The sequence below is a fragment of the Augochlora pura genome, chromosome 11 (assembly GCF_028453695.1).
Source record: "Augochlora pura isolate Apur16 chromosome 11, APUR_v2.2.1, whole genome shotgun sequence".
Classification (NCBI taxonomy): Eukaryota; Metazoa; Arthropoda; class Insecta; order Hymenoptera; family Halictidae; genus Augochlora; species Augochlora pura.
In genome coordinates, this window is record NC_135782.1 from 9,406,648 (window position 1) to 9,424,017 (window position 17,370).

The window sequence follows — 17,370 nt, forward strand, 5'->3', positions numbered from 1 at the left end:
TCAATCGTTGATCTAACATTATTTCGATCGAAAAGGTCAAAAGACATCTCTCAAACTTTCGCGTCCAGTTATTTTTACCAAAAGGCTCGGAAAACACCATTGCAAACTTCCATGCAAAGTTATTTTTACCAAAGGGGTCGGAGGATACGCCTTTGCAAACTTTGATTTGAAGTTATTTTTAGCGAAAAGGGTCGGAAGACGTATTCGCAAACTTTGATTTGTAGTTATTTTTACCGAGGGTGTCGAGAGACAACTTCGCGATCTTTGATTTAATACGATCTTTAGCAAAAGGATCAAGGGACGCCTTTTCAATCCGTAATTTAATATGATTTTTGCTAAAAGAGTTAAATGATGCCTTTTAACATTTTAATGCGAAATTATCGCTTTGGTGTAATCACGTTTTCTCGATAGACTTTTTCATTTTTTCTTTATAATGATTATAAAATTAATTTGGTAATAATGAGCGATTGTTAAAAGTGTATTAATAGCGTCGATGCATTAACCAGTTAGTTTCTTTCGACGAGTATACTCGTCTTAGCTCGAAATGTTGCCACTTCTTCCTGACGAGTACAATCGTGAGAAACAGCAAAGTGATTAACAAGAATCCCTTGTTAAATTATATATTTTCTAAAATTGTTGTATTTAAACAACATATAAAGGAAGTGTACAGTATAGTTTGAAATTTAAGCACTTAATTGTTATGCAATCTAAAAGCTGTTGCAACGTATACGATATAATTACAATAGCTTTTAGATTGCGCATCAGTTAACTGCTTAAATTCCATCGATTAAAAACGTTCGAGCATCGCAAAAATTTGATTTCTGTTTCTAACAATCGATGCGGACAATTTTTACTCCGCGCCGTACTTTGCCACGCATTGTACTTTTCTAAAACAATATTTGTTCGACGACTACGTAAACATCCATACAATTCGTTCACTCCACCACTGGTGTGTCCTTCCATTGATTTACGCCTAGATATTCCACTGCGCAATACTTTCAAAGTGCCACGAAGTTAAAAATACTTTATATTTCCTCCGTCGTGCGATAGAAACACTGTAATGCTGTCAAAGTCGGATAAAGTAAAAAAAAAAAAACAGTTTGAATTCTGCCACAATACGTGCAATCGATCCATTGGTGTCTCATTCGAACTTCCAACAGCGAGCGGTGGCCTTTTGTTTCGTGTGTCACATCGCGGAGCACATGGCCCCAAAGGCTCGCCAAAATTGTTTTATTCGTTTTAACTCGATCGAATGCATTTAGAAATGAAGTAATGTAATGCATTTATCTGATACACGAGGGTATCGACAAATAAATCGATGTCGATGCGCAAATTCTTTCATTACGGGGCAAATAACTGCTTCACATACAAATTTGTAATTTGTAATTTTGTAATTTGTAATTTGTATATTTGTAATTTGTAATTTGTAATTTGTAATTTGTAAATTTCTAATTTGTAATTTGTATATTTGTAATTTGTAATCTGTATATTTGTAATTTGTAATTTGTAATTAGTATATTTGTAATTTGTAAATTTGTAATTTGTAATTTGTAATTTGTAAATTTGTAAATTTGTAATTTTGTAATTTGTAAATTTGTAATTTGTAAATTTTTAATTTGAAGAACTGTATTTCAGTGACACCATATGTGAACTGCCCTCCCGATTAAAATAATACCAATTGAATTGACTGCAAGAATTAAATCAATTAAATCGGTAACTCTTTTAATCGCGATATGACTGGAATTTTTAATTTAATTCCGCAAATTAATTGCATTGTATTTCAGTTACGCGGTAATTTAAATACGTAACAGTTAATTACATAACTGAAATAACATACTTAAATTACCACGTAACTGAAAACGCAATTAACTCGAATCACAAGTTGCAGTCGCAATTCGATAAAATAGATAACAAAGTTTCGCATATATCGTTAATTGCTCTCTTTACACAACTGTTCAATGTATAATCCAATTGTCCGGGGAGAATATTTCTACAGGCTTCGAATAGTCGGCGAAAGCTTAATACATCGTCGGTTGATTAAAAAATGTTCCGAAGCCGCCGCGCGTGTCCCGCCAGACGCCGAGAAGCGCAATCTCGCGAGATTAATGAACGGCGCGCGGCGGCCGTTCGGAAATTGCAATAAAGTCGAGACAAACGGAGAAAGAAAGCAGCAGGTATTAAGTTGAGAATTCAGGGGATGGTTCGCAGCGTGGCGAGACGCGATCGGCCCGCGGGCTCCCGCGCGCGATCGTACCCAGTGCTCAGGTGCGCTCGGGATTTATGAACGCGTTTAACGAGCTCGGCCGCGTCGGATCTTTCACAGATACTGCAGGGGATTAGGAAACCATAATTCCCGATGATTAAACGCGAGTTATTTACTGAAGAGATTTGCCGGCGTGTCGCGCGCGCGGGGCTTAATAACGGTCCCGCGTTCATTCTGATTGCCGAGCGTAACTGACTCCGACCGGCGCGCGCGCGCGCGCGCGCGAGCGCGGTGAAATGAACCCGATATCGGACCCCTTAGAAAAACACTCGATACCGTTCTTACGAAACCGTGGAACGAACTCTCGTGGTAACGATCGAACCCGGCCGCGCCGAGGAAATGTGCCACTCGAATCGAAATTCAACAAGTTGGCGTCACGTATTGTTCCCCTCTGCTGTAATATCATTAAACCCCTTAACGTATTTTGAAAAGTCTGAGTCGTCGTGAAGATTTTTAGTAATTATCGGTTAAGTATGGTTGTTAGTCCATTGTATTAAGTCGGATTACAATCTTGTTATATTGATGTTAATATTTAAGTATTCAGGGCGATGGGAACATACAATAAATACGTATATTCATTTTTCTTTTAAAAAGTATTTAATCATGAAGAAATTTTAGAGTTCATTTTAGTGTTTTGGTTGTAGTTAATATATTTTCAACATAGGACAAAGATTTATATTGTGTCAACGAACGTATTAACCTTTTACCCTAGAAGTCTAAAATTGTTTCTTTGACTTATAGTATTTCCATTTCATATAACTTACTGTACTTCATACGTACGACATCGAACTTTGTGATTCAAGCATTTTAAATGCAAACAAATTCGACGATATGAAAAAGTATTTTCAAACGTGACACAACGATTATGGCGCCTCAGGTTATTTGTTTAGGACTTTCTAATTCTTTTGTATTTGTTGTATGCACTAAATAAGACAACACTGCAGTATACCTGTAATAATTACACAATAATATTAGAATATTATCATTAATATAATAATAATAATATTATAATACAATATAATAGTAACATTATAATGTAATATAATAGTATTTTGTAATATAATATAAATAGTAATTTGTACTACATTGTACAACATGATTATTTCTGGTCCACCGCGCATCTATGCACAGTGCATACAGTAAATTCTCTCCAATCGTCCCTCACCTTGTAAACAAAAATGGACACTTCGGGGCGAGGGGAAGACGATCACGCGAGTCATAATTTACAGTACTTCCATCCCAGGAGAAATTGCCGTTGGTGTAAAAGCCATGCAAAAACTTCACGTATTAAATTGATTTTTCAATTTTTACCGGGAATCTTGACAGAAATTATACACCGAACGCTACTTACGGCTTTTTAATTACGCTTAATAGACGTACAATTACCATTAGTCCAACGAATCTGTGATCTAATGATAACATTCGCTCCTCCGTACTTTCAGCTGGCAGAAAGCAACTTTCTATAAGTTCCCCTACCTCCGCCACTATAATTACGTTTTATCGACCATTTAATAATCGCCATCATTTCCTCCCCGCGTTAAAAGTTAATAATGTTTGCTTCAGTGACGAATGAGGACAGACGAGTCGTTTGCTCTCGACATATAAAACGATTCCTCAAGTTCTATTTCCAAAGTAGAAACAACAATTTGCCACGGTTTAAATATTACGACTTAATTAACGCGATTCGAGACGATTAAACGCGACAAAAAATGATTTATATTGTCGATGATTCGAACGAGTTCAAGGCAACGCAAGTACGCGTCTAATCACAATGTATCTCACTAATTCGTTTCATTGAACAGAGATAAGAGTTTGAAACACTTGGAAAAATCGTTTAAAAAACTCCTCGAAAATTTCGGAATCTCCGGCAGCTCACCGACGGAATAAGGTTCCGTGCAGTCGAATATATCGCACCGGTTATCACGAGGACATTTCCACAACGTGCCTGTCCAACTTTGCAGATCGATGTGCTCTAAATTGTTTCCCGGCCATTCGAGACACGGCGGCGAACACGAGACGTTCCCCGGAGAAAAAGCGGCGGAAACGCGGGAAAATCAATTCTTTAGGAAGAAAAGAGAGTGCGAGAAGCGCGGGTAAATTGATATTTACTCAAGTCGGTCTGAAGCTGCGATTCTCGTTACATTAAAATACCGTCCTGTGTACCGCGAACACGAGCTGCCAGGAAAGAGGGTGTCCATTATCAAAGGGCGCGCGCACTCCAAAAAATTACTCGAAAAAATTACGACCGCTTTTACACGCGTTGCTGGCATTTCATTTTCGAGCAGCGTTTTCCGCCCTCGATAACCAGGCGTTCAATCGCGGGGCGCGCGCGCTCGTTCGAATACGCTCCCGGCTGTTTATTAATTCCGAGACGATTTTACGTCGCGGCACGAAAGAAACCGAGGAAAAGTTCCGGCCGGTCGACTACTAAATAATTATCCTAATTCCTCTTAAAGTTCAAGCGGTCGGTTAGGCGAGACGCGACGGAGGTTCGCAAAAGCCCGGGGATAAATTACCGCGCCGCGGCATAATGGTTCCGGCTAATTTACGGGGGTAGAAATGAAAGTTTTTTGCGTAGATTCGCGCCGATGCCCGGGCGCCGTAATAACTCGTCTTCCGTGCCTCGAGCCCACCTTTCTGCTCTTTTCTTGTCCCGGTCGCATCCCCCGTTAGCCGCGCGGCACTTTTATCTTCCGGCTTCGCCTTTTCCGGCCGCGCCATCCGCATAGAAACACGCGGAATCCCCGCGGGCGGCGGGCTCCAATTCTTCGACTGCCGCGCAGCGCTCGAGCAACTTTCAGCGAGTTTCTCGCCGTTTCGGCGCGGAAAAAATCAATTCTGTTTTACCGAACGTTGCGAGAAATTCTAGGCGGCTCTTTGGAAAATTCTCCGTTCGGATTCGTCGCGGTTTTCTATGTCTGCTGCGGTTGTTGCTTCGAACTTTTTAAGCGTTTCTCGCGAAGCTGACGATTGAGTAGGTTAGAATGATATTTTTTTACTGGTAGGAAGAATGGGTGATTATTGTTCTTTAACATGCGTATTGTTTTTTGAATCAATTTATTGTTAAGATAATTTAGAGCTAATTTAGAGTGAAGTATATTTTAAGTGAAGTAGATTTACAGACAAGTGAATTTAAAGTAAAATTAATCTATAGTTCATTTAATCTATAATAAAATTGATTTAAAGCTCAGTTAATCTGTAGCAGCATTTTAATTCTTTTCACTTGTCTTTTGACTTCTTTACTCATGTTATATTATCATAGAAATTATACGGAATTTAAATAAATCTATTCTTGTCACTGTACTTACTAAATATCACACGAAATAAAGGAAAATATTTACAATACATTTGGAAAATTAAAAATGTTTTACTTCGTAAACTAATATCCCAGTTTTATCAGAAACAATTTATTAATTTAATCTTTTCGATTTCCACCACACTGTTATCAAGTTATGCAAATCATTTCAGTTCCATTTGATCATAAATTGACAGAGCTGATTTAGCTATACACTGTTAAAAATGAATGAAATCTCTAAAAGATTATTTCTAACAAAACTGTAATAAATAGTACAGTGTCTTACATTTGAAAAGCAACAAATGCTTATTTTAAAATGTTTATTTATTAGCAATAGGAACTGAAACATTCTGTATCCGTTAAAGTATGGCGAAAATCCATAAGAGATTAAATATTATTAAACAATTCGGGTATTAAAAGAGGCAAATTAGTTAAATGGTGCCTCCTCGCGTGAAGAAGAACGACCGAGGGTGGAGACAGCGGCGTGATGAAAGAGCGGAAGGAAGGAAGAACTAATTGCAGTTTTGACTACTCGGAAAACTGCTATGGCTAGCCGCGGTTAAATACAGCCATGAATGGAATATTTCATTAAGTACGGGTCGCGGAAGTTTCGCGCACCTGTGGGCAACGCGGGCTCTCTCGGGGAAGATGCTTTCGATATTTGGCTGGCCTGACCCGCAGCTCATCCCGTCGATGCCGCGGAACTAAGTTCGCAAGAAAATTGAGTTCCGTGCCTTATTCTCGCAGGCAACTTATTCGAGTGCGCGCGCCCGATGAAAGTGATTTATGGGGTGCGCCGTATACGAATCGGGCCTCGAAACCGTTCCAAAAATACGCGTTTAAAACTGTTACTTGAAAAGTTCCGCTTAATGCTTTCATTGGCGACCGAAATATCTAGCGGTTCGCCAACGGTGTCGTGTCATTTTTGACAACGAAACCGTTCACCTTTCTTTTTCATAATGTCCGAGGTGCACTAATTTAGCTTGGGTCAAATGTGACTCGCTTTCCCGAGTATTAAGCGAAAAATAGCGAGGTTGATGCAGTTTGGTAAGACCTGAGGAAAGGCATTATAAATATACAGAATAATAATTGCAATTATTGAGATAAAAAGGCTTCGTTGCTCAGAAATATATGATCAGAAAGAAAAATTTCTATTATATATGTGTACTATGGTATTTTATGGAATTTAATATGGTATTTAATATGGTATATTATACGTGCTATGGTATACGTCTGAAGTTATTATTAGAAGATAGATTTCATGCACCCGTTGCAGAAATTTATAAACAAAGCACACAATATCGAGAATATCACAATAATATTACAATTATGGAAGAATTAATTTTGACTTCGAAACATATTACTTAAGAAAGAAATAAAATTCCACTTGTTTCATCCGCCTTGCAATTACCTTATCTAACATTTATTTTGCACAGAAATCCACAATCCAGATACATTAATTCGTCACGCTCCTTCAACTGCATTATTGCACATTAAATGGCGGATTTCTAAGAAAATAGTAAATTGTAAAATCGCCAGTTAATACACAACAATCCAATGCACCATCATACTTGTAACATGGTCCCTGCTCTAAACCACCATTACGACTTCGCCTACGTCTATATCCACGCAAAGAACACCATGACACGCAGATCTCGCAAACGTAATCCCGCCGAATCCCACCGTCCGCTTAACCATCATCGTTGCAGTGCTCACATCATAAACGAAAATTAACTAACTGCTTAATTATCGAGCCAAGATCGAATTTCCTTTGAGCCGGAACAAGCAGCCAGCATTAACATCCGAATTCAACGGATTCGTGAGGAAGCTACGATCGCGATGCTATCCAAAAGCCAGCGGTTTACGATAACGCTTATAGAAGCCGAGAGAGAGAGAGAGAGAGAGAGAGAGAGAGAGAGAGAGAGAGAGAGAGAGAGAGAGAGAGGTGCAGAGCGGAACCGAGCCGGTACCGGCATAATACGGATAATTTGTATAACTACCGTCCCTTACGAAGCCAGCCTTTGCGATATCGAAATCAAACAGGGCCGGTTGCTCACCGAATGCTCGAATTACCAGCTCCACTTGCGAACCGTTCAAAACCGACCGGACCCGGGACTCTGTCTTGTGACGAAGCCCAGGGGGTATACGGGGGCGATCTAGGGATCAGAGGTCAACAGGAACGGGCAACGGAACCCGCAGTTCACTTGACGTTTCGCTGACCCCTTCCCTGTAAACCGACGCGCAGCGATACATCTTTTCCCAAAACGTTGATCATTCCTATGGGAGTTAAGTGAAAATGTATATTTTCTTTCAACAATATAATATTATTAGTAATAATAATATTTAATATAACATTAGCAGTATGTAAATAAGATAATGATAAGATTGGGAAATTCGAAATGGAAAATCAGACACCATTGACATAAATATTGTCCTTAAAATTATAGAAATATAATCGTAACATTTAAAATTTCCAAATATGTTCGATATTGATATTTAATTTTAAAGAGAATAAGATATAAAAATATAATAAAATATCAGCACATTGATGCAAATTATATTATTCAAATAGTTATGTGTATAACTCAAATGCGTTCTAACGAATCACTTACTAAGAATAAATAAAACAGACATGTTCTTATATCACAAAAATTAGATAAACATATCTTTGTTTCCAGCTTTGTATGTAAAAATTAACATATTTAATTTATAATTGTGAGAGAGAGTAGCACAGGGAGAGATAATGGGAGTCCGAGCGAGAGAGAATGCATCTGTGAGAAAGAAAGAGTGAGAGATAGAAAGTGTTAGAGAGAGAAAGAGAGGGGGAGAGGTAGAGAGAGAGGGGGAGGGAGAGAGGACAAACGCATAATGTGTCCAAACCAATCCTGTGCCTGGCAGGTAGGACCGATTCGATAAGCTCTTAATCCATCGGCAATTAGTCCGCGCAACGGCCCGCCGCCAACCCCCGCCAACCCCGGCCAACCCCCTCCGTCGTCTAAAGCCTTGGACCCCTCGCAAACGATCGTTGTCTCTGTCCGTCTCCTCGAATCGGCCGTTTTCCCTTCCCTTTTTCATCCCCGCCCGCCCTCGCGCTCTCTCCAGTTGGCTAATTCAACAGTCCCTCCTGCGACTGTATAATTAACCACCGGTGGCTGGGGTGTGTTTATGCACGGAATGCGGTCGCTACTCGTGCACGATATTCATGGTCCGCCGACTCGGACAATAGCGGAAAGATACGCTAGCTCATGCTCAGACAGCCCCGAGTGCTGGAGCTTTATTCGATCACGATGTTTAGCTGTTGATAAGATGCCGAACAATTATTGTTTCAAACTGATTTACAAGCGCGAAAATTACAAGAAATGTATCAGACCGTGCAGTTCAATGTTTAGACTGTATTTAGGGGAGAGGTCTATTGTTTGACTCGCAATAAGAAAATAACGATTTGCCTGATCTTTTTTAATGTCGGAAACAGACAATTTGTTTCTTAATGTCGAATTTAAAGTTTTAATTGGATCCTGTTTAGAATAAAAGCGATGAATTATACGGTCATTTAAAGTACCAAAAGTGCAGACAATTTACCGTTTCATATACAATTTAAAGTTTTAATTATACATGTATATGTATATGTATATGCTGAAGAAGAATATCTACAACTGTAGAGACAATCTGTATTTTCATGTTTAATTTAAAATTTCAATTGCATCTTGAAGAATATTATTGTTGTCGGATCTCCTACAATGATAAATTACACGATTTCGTAATTATAAAAGCACAGGCAATTTTTTCCTTCATATTTAATTTAAAGTTTCAATTGTATCTTAGAGGAGAGCACTATTTTTTTCCAACAATAAAACCGACAAATTACGCAATTATTTAAAATATAAAAACCTTTTACCAATAACTTGCTTTCCATTATCGAGGTATTATTATATAATTTTTTAAATATTAGATATCTTTCGCAATGAATAAATTAGACAAAACAGGTGAAATAAATCTTGTCTAATACCAAAGTCATGAATGTCCACTAACGTCATGCCGAATGACCGGTTAGTACAGTGTTAATTTAAAATCCCATAATGAAGAGTCCTTTTCTCGTTTGACCTACAGTCGCCGCGGAATGTATGTTGACACGTCTCAAAAATGCATATTTTCTATTTCAAACCAATAATTTAGGAAATAATCGAAAATATATATGCGGTATGTTATTTAATATAATACAAACTAGTATATGTAGCACCAAAGAGAACATAAAGTTTATAATAATGACAGAAAAAATTAAATAACTTTTTTATCGATTGCGGAAAGTATGTTGACAGCATTGAAAGTTCGTAATTGAGTGTATAATTAACAATAAAACAAATGATTAATATGAAGTTTGATACCCTTTGTTTCTTATGACCTCTTCAAGTCTTCTAGGCATACTTTCAAACAATTTATTTATAACATTTTCATCAATACTATTCCAAGCAGCCAGTAATGCTTGTTTAAAAACTGATTTATTATTCCGAGATTTCTCACAAACATTTCGATCTAAATGATCCCACAGATGTTCAATTAAATTCAAATCGGGACTTTGAGCAGGCCATGGTAACAATTGAATATCATTTTCATTGAAATATTTCACCGCTAGTTTACATTTATGTTTGGGATCGTTATCTTGTTGGAAGATATAATCACCCTGAATGTTCATTTTTAGTATCGAATCTTGTAAATTCTGTTGCAAAATATTTACATATCCTGCACCTGTTAATATCCCGTCTATAAAGTGTAAATTGCCAACACCATTTGCCGAAAAACAACCCCAAACGCATACTGATCCCCCACCGTGCTTTACTGTAGGCGTTATCGCTGTTGATTTAAAGCATTCACCTTGCTTTCTCCACACATACTTCCTTCTACTACAACATCGAAGTTCAAATTTTGACTCGTCACTGAATATAACTTTCTTCCAAAAATCTGGTGATTTATTTTTAAACTGCTTTGCGAACGCTAAACGTTTTTTAGCATTAATTTTAGATATGAATGGTCGTTTTCTTGATATTCGTCCTGCGAATCCTGCTTCTTTTATGCGTGCACGAATTTGTGTTTCTTGAATCGGTAGATTTAAATCAGATTTCAACTGTTTGGCCGAAACGAAGGAGTTTTTCTTCACTTCTCGTACAATCACCCGATCCTGTTTACGAGTTGTCTTCCGAGGACGTCCAGATTTTGGTGCATTTTCTGCAGTTTCATTCTGTTCTAATCTATGTACTATTTTCCTTACACCTTCCGCAGAAATGTTGAAATCAACAGCAATTTTTCTTAAAGAATCTCCTCTTATTTTTCTGTTAAATATTTGTGACCTTTCTGCAGGTGTGAGTTCTCTAGTTTTCGGCACTATAAAGCAATGTTTATAATTTAAAGTGGTATTATATGTAGGATATTGTTCAACATTGAGAAAACAACAAATAAATCATTAATTAACACTTATTGTACAAATATATTATAAAAAAATAAGCTCAAAATTGCGTGTCAACTTACTTTCCGCGTGAGCCTTTTATGAAAACTTAAAACTATACGTCTGTTATTCACAGTTTCCTGAACTAAACTAAACAGTAAGCTAGTATAAGTAAACAATAAGTGATACATACGTTCAGAGCCTGGAAAACAATGTAAACACTCGGCCTTTCATCAGAAATACATAGTTCCAAAACGTGTCAACATACATTCCGCGGCGACTGTACAATCGAACCGATGAACCGCATAATTCTTTTAAACATCGAAACTGCAGACAATCTCGACGTTCAATTGACAGGATAATAAAACACGAGACCGATGTGCACAGAAACCATTCACTTCGTAAATTGCTTCTTTAAGGATGAGAACATGGAACAATGGTATTTATTACCGTAAATTCTTCAGGCTGGAATAATAAAGTGGTATGATAAAGGAAGGGAATGTCTTTGATTCGAATTAAATCGCCGATGCTCCGTTCGATAGCTTATCAAGAGAAAACGTTCCGTTGCCGAGTTTCAACCCTCTGCCTTGATCGGCGGGTGGGGGGGGGGGGGGGTGTAGTTATGAAGGGGGAATCGGATTATCGGTTTTTGGCCCGTTCCTGATAAGCTATCGAATGGCACATTAGTGGTTTAATTCGGTTCAAGGACAGTTTTGATTCCTATGTACCTATTTCGCAGTATGTCGGCGTGTTATGCAGTTATCAGCGGCTAGTTAAACAATTACTTGTACGACGATCATTCTTAAATAGAGATTGGCCGAATTCAATCTTGTAGGTTTTCGAATCATTTCTCACGCTTGCAGTTTGTTCAAATGAAATTTTAATAATTTTGTTGGCAAATGACAAACTCAATTACTTCATACAATTAAAGTATTTTATTTAGCCAAATTAGAATTGAAAAGTAAAATTGTGTAATATTAATTAAAGTTTTAATATCGTTACGTTTTGAAGAACTTGGCGAAATTAGGAACATATAATTAATTAGTACGAAAATTAATTTTCAGATATGACAACCGAAGTGCTAAGAAGAGGATATTCATTTTAAAGCACATAGTGCATTAGAGAAAATTATAATATGTGATGTTATATTGTATATAACATAATATATAATATAATATAACAGAAAATTGTTGTTGCTAAGTATTGAATTAACACATCTACCAACGATTATGTGTTACGTAGAAAACAATGAATGCATCTCCATTACCGAATATATTGTTAAAGTGTTGTCCTAACGAAACTATCTCTAATAAAACAATTTGAAATAAAATCGCTTGACTTAAGCGAACTATTTTTAGAACATATAAACTATGTAATTATGCGAAAAATAGTAGGCACACGATGGAACGCGAAAGTTTTCATACACGCTAAAGATTCAATTGTCACGTAAACTTATTGGACGTAGTTAATAATTTTGGATCATCGTGTTTTCTAAGAAATTCAATTAGGTACCGCTGTTAAACTGTAATAAAAACAAATTGAACAAATCTCATCCACGTGTGCAAACACTTTTCCGAGCCACTGTGTACAAATTGCACGCGCGCAAGTGGAACAAGCATGCGATTTCTGCATATTAGGAAATTTGTTTACAGAATCTAAAGGAGGTCAACTGTTATATCCAAACGCAAAACTTTCTCATTTCTGTAGAAATGGTGTTTAACTAATTCTGAATCGCGGGTGAGGCACTTTGACGTAAAACCATTTATAGAAGTGCCGCTGTATTCACAAGTGTTCTTTAAACAAATTCGTCTTTTATACCAAAAAAAAAGGGAAACGCTTCGCAATCTATTCAAATCTTCCATTAGGGTCGTGGAGCCCGTCATTCCAGGGTGACTAATTACTGTGCCTTTGCTTTGTTTAAATTTGTACATTAGCTTTATATTTATCAAATATGACACTATTAAACTTTCACATTATTTTGCTTCTTCTTGAATGAAAATATTTAATATTTTCTATTGGACAAATATGAAGTTAATTGCAGTCTGAAACCAACCTTATATTTATCGAATAAAACATAATAAATTTTGTTACTCGAAAATAAACACAATGAAAGAATACAAAAGTTTAACATCTCTTATTCGATATAAAAATATAAAGTTAATTATGCTGGAGGAAGAAACTTTATAATTGTCCAATAATATATATTAAATTTTGTGACTTGAAATTAAGCAAAATAAAAGAATCCAAAAATTCGCTACGTCCTTAGTCGATAAATATAAATTTAATTACAATCGAAAACAAACTTTATTAATTATTATTATTTAAGACATTATATTTAACTTGAGGATTCTCTTGTTTCGTTTATTTGTGTATAAAAACGATTCAATATTTCCATGAAAGGTTTCTCTGCGAATCGAAGTCGCGGGTCAGCGATCTGCATTTTCGAATCGTGTGTCACGCGAGACTGGCACTCGATGTTCTTTGAGCATTCTCGACGCTTTATCGCGCACTTTCTATAGGAATCTCAGTTGGCAGCGACCTGTCGTCTAGCGACGTGTCCGGCACGTTCGCAGAAAATGGAAAAAAAAGGGGCGCGCAGAAACAGGGGTGTAATTGCCGTCGAAGAAGAGGCGCACGCACGATATTCGGGTGACTCGTTCTAAAAGATGCGTACGTGACATTCTGGCGTCTTATTTTCCGGGTGCTCGAAGGAGTCACTGCTTCGTATTGATTCGGTGCCACGCTTAGACTATGCTGGGACGTCTAAGTAATCATATTTACGCATAGCAAGTTCCAAAAAGTGTATAGAGAGTTGCAGAAAGTGTATAGAAAGTTCCAAAAAGTGTACAGAGAATTTCATAATATAATTTGTTCACGCTGTCCCACGAACAAGATAATGTTTATTGTATAAAATGAACTTTAGTGTGAAATGATGGCCAAGGTATGTCTAATTGCAATAGAACTTTCGAAATTTTATAATACTTATATGGAACTACGCAGTGACTGCACTGAAATTAAGCAATTAAGCTTTATTTGTTTTACCATTCTTCAGATAAGATTTAAAAAAGAAGTTTTTGCTGTCTTATTCACAAGACAGTATATTTTGATATTCTATAAGCGCCGTTTGTTATAAATTGCAGGCTTTGAAATTAATTAACGAAATGTGTAGCATGTAATCAGTTAGTAGCTGTTCGGTTTCCCTGTAATTTATATAAAGTTCTCAAAAAATCGACGCAACACATCCTCAGATTTTTATACCTTGATATTCGAAAATCAGTATATTTTAAGTGTATACTAATTTCGTTTGCAATAAGTTGCGATCTTCAAAGTTATTTAAATATTGATATAAACTAAAGAGTGAACGCGTTTTCGACTAACTCACCTGAAGCTTCGTCTACTCTCTGAAAACGCGCAATAAATCGGTAATTTCTCTACAAATATATCGTAACTTTATACCTAATTACGACTATATTTACAATAATGCCTTACTGAAATTGCTTTCGATGAAAAAGTAAACCCTCTTTGTTTGATATCTTTATCATAAGGAGATCGGAAGTTGTTGAATCTCGTCCCAAAAAACGAGCATTTCGGGTGTGCACTGGTGCGGCCGTTTCGCGCGCGCTCGGAATAAAGCGAAAAGAGACACGGAGACTTCGAAAGAGCACAAGAGGGAGCAGCAGCAGCAGCTGCTGTTCGCTGCTTTTGCTGCAAAGAGGAGAAAGCATACTTCGAAAGAACTCACCGTGATACGTCCTCCTGAGAAACAGCTCGTGGCGTGGCCGCGCCGTGGAGAGCCAGCGAAGACGCGTGACGTGATTCTTGCGAGTACGGCAGCGTCGAGTTGTTCTCCAGTGCCGACACAGAGCCATTTTGTTTTCCTACAGACAAAAATCACGATTTCGTAAAAAAAAAAAGACGAATGGCTTTGGTCTCGTCAATATTATTATTTGTTCATAAAATCGTCAATAATCCTGCCAATTATCCCGAGACTTACGAAAAAATTAAATTTGATTATTAATTAAATTTTTATGCATCGTGACGCTCCCTTAGGATTACTTAAACATTTCTTCTCGAACTTCATGGTACAATCTATAATTACGATAATTGTTTCAACTGTTTTCTAATTAGTACAATTTAATATGGATTTAACTTCATTTTTAACTCCATTTTAGGTTGGGTAAATCTTCTTTGCTGTATCCTTTTTTTTAGTAACGGCGTTAGGTGTAAGAATAATAATCTGTCATGTAATATAGTTTTTTGTACTGCATCAGTAGACTATATATTATATAATAAGACTAAATGTTATATTAGGTCATTCGGAAAGTCGTTTCGTTTTTTTCTTGGTGGAAATGAAACACAATAGATTACTAAACAAAAACTGTTGCAAAGAATCGAACAAAATTTTTAGCAAACAAGACTTACTATATCAGTTGTCCAAATATATAATGATTATGCAGCTTAAGCGTGAAGTTGGCTGTGAAAAAATTAAGTCTTTTCTTGGGAAAAACGAAATTACTTTCCGAACAACCCAATAGAAATACTCTTATACGTTAAGGTTATCATATCTTTCACATTTCTTATTTCTGTCGCAATTTCTCAACAAAGTATTTATGGACTTTTCGTTATAAAACATTATTTTAGTCTTGCTTTTACTTGTAAAACACTAATCTAATTTTCACGCAACGATGGATGATTGAATATCTGATACAAATACAAAGAGCACACGTCAATACCTTTATATAAAACACGAACAATTTCGCGGCTTCTTTATCCGAAATATCGCTAACGCTTCCACGATACGTTCGCGATATTTGCCAGGTTTCTATTTTTAAAAAACAGTCAAATAATCGTACGGACGTTTACCATTCGAATAAAATAGCCGCCGGCAAGGCCGTTATTTCCACAGTACATCGTCAACTTTCACGAGGAGAGGAGTTCGCGCTAGCTCGGACCGATTACTTTCAATTACTAATGAGGGAAGCTCTTTTCTGTTTGAACAGCCTTGGCCCGGAATTGGCTGCCGCCCCGCGGAAATCACCGGCGGCGTTCGCGCGTTCCGAAATTTTTCGAGCGACGCCTAAATTAGGCAGATTATTAGTTCCGGCGGAATTGAATAGGTCGCATAACTTCGAAGGCGGCGGCGTCGGCCCCCGTCCTCGTAATTAGATCCCGGGGAATCGACTCTCTTTACAACGCAATTCGAACGCGGGCGAGACCGAGGCCACGCGCGGTTTTCGCGGTTCCAGAGAGCGTTCCGGGTCGTCGACGAGCATCTACCAGGGAAACGGCGCGGCCCTCTGCCAGCACGGAAGGAGTTTACGAGCGCGACTTTATGACCGCGATGAATAAGTTACGCTCGATCGTCGAAGCGAGCAGGAAGCCCGGGGACCCGCGGAGAAGTCGCGCGGAGATCAAAAATTCATTTTCACCGGCGGCCATGAGAAACCACTGTTTATATCCGCCGCGGGAGACGAGCCGAGTCAAAGAATTACCGGTCGTTTATTATTACGAAAGAATCGCCGGGCTCGGCGAGACTTTTTTATTGCATCTTAAGCGACGAACGAATGCTCGCCTTTTTCTCTCCAGCACTTAGACCGATCGATCGATTCGAATCTCCGTGGTCCTACGGCAACTTGATTTTGGGTATTACTGTTTCGAAATTGTTGTAACGAGGACGTCTCTTCGTTAGCTTTTGGAATGCTCGCGGCACGGTGTTCGATTTTACCGTCAAGACATTAAATTTTAGCGTCGACCGAATTTGCGATGAACATTTCTGGTAATGGCCTGTTAAATATAAATGTTACGCTGTTCGTTTATAAGTCGGGACGAAATTCTGTTCTCTTGTCATCAATGTTTAAACATTTCACTACCAGATTACGTATTTGATGTTTGCATTTGTGGGAGAAGCGAGTAGATCGAATACAAAACAGTAAAAATATTTAGACAAAATTGGAAATACTGTTTTTTCGAACTGAAAAACATTATTCAAGAAAAGAAGCGAAATGCTTATGTACCTTTCTATCGTGAAATTAATGCAAACAATTTTTATTACGTAAAAATAATTTATGAAATAATTGCGTGAAATTTCAGATAGCGAGAATATTGAAAGAATTTAAAGATCTAAATACATCATTTTCAGTTTATTAAAATGATTGAATAACGAATGAATTTTCTATTTATTTAAAGTCTCTAGTTTAACAATAAGCTTTGAAAACCTCACAAAGCGCCGCTTTATTTTTCAGTTCTATTTTCAAGTGTCGTTATTAACTCCCCAAAATACATAAAAGCAAGAATGAAAGAACGAAGCAGCGCACAATGCAAGAATGCAACGAATCAGTTTACGAGAATAGTTCTCGTGCCACAGGACAAACAATA

The 17,370-nt window shown here is 37.5% G+C and overlaps 1 protein-coding gene across 9 annotated transcripts in view; it reads right to left on the minus strand.

Moving 5' to 3' along the window:
* Positions 1-17,370, minus strand: part of Dlg1 (MAGUK family member discs large 1) — a 630,693-nt gene that overhangs the window by 148,172 nt on the left and 465,151 nt on the right. For all 9 annotated transcript variants that reach the window (XM_078194782.1, XM_078194778.1, XM_078194784.1 and 6 more), the window contains one exon: positions 14,738-14,873. In XM_078194782.1, the coding sequence (XP_078050908.1) occupies positions 14,738-14,873 (136 nt within the window). The remainder of the gene's footprint in view (positions 1-14,737; positions 14,874-17,370) is intronic.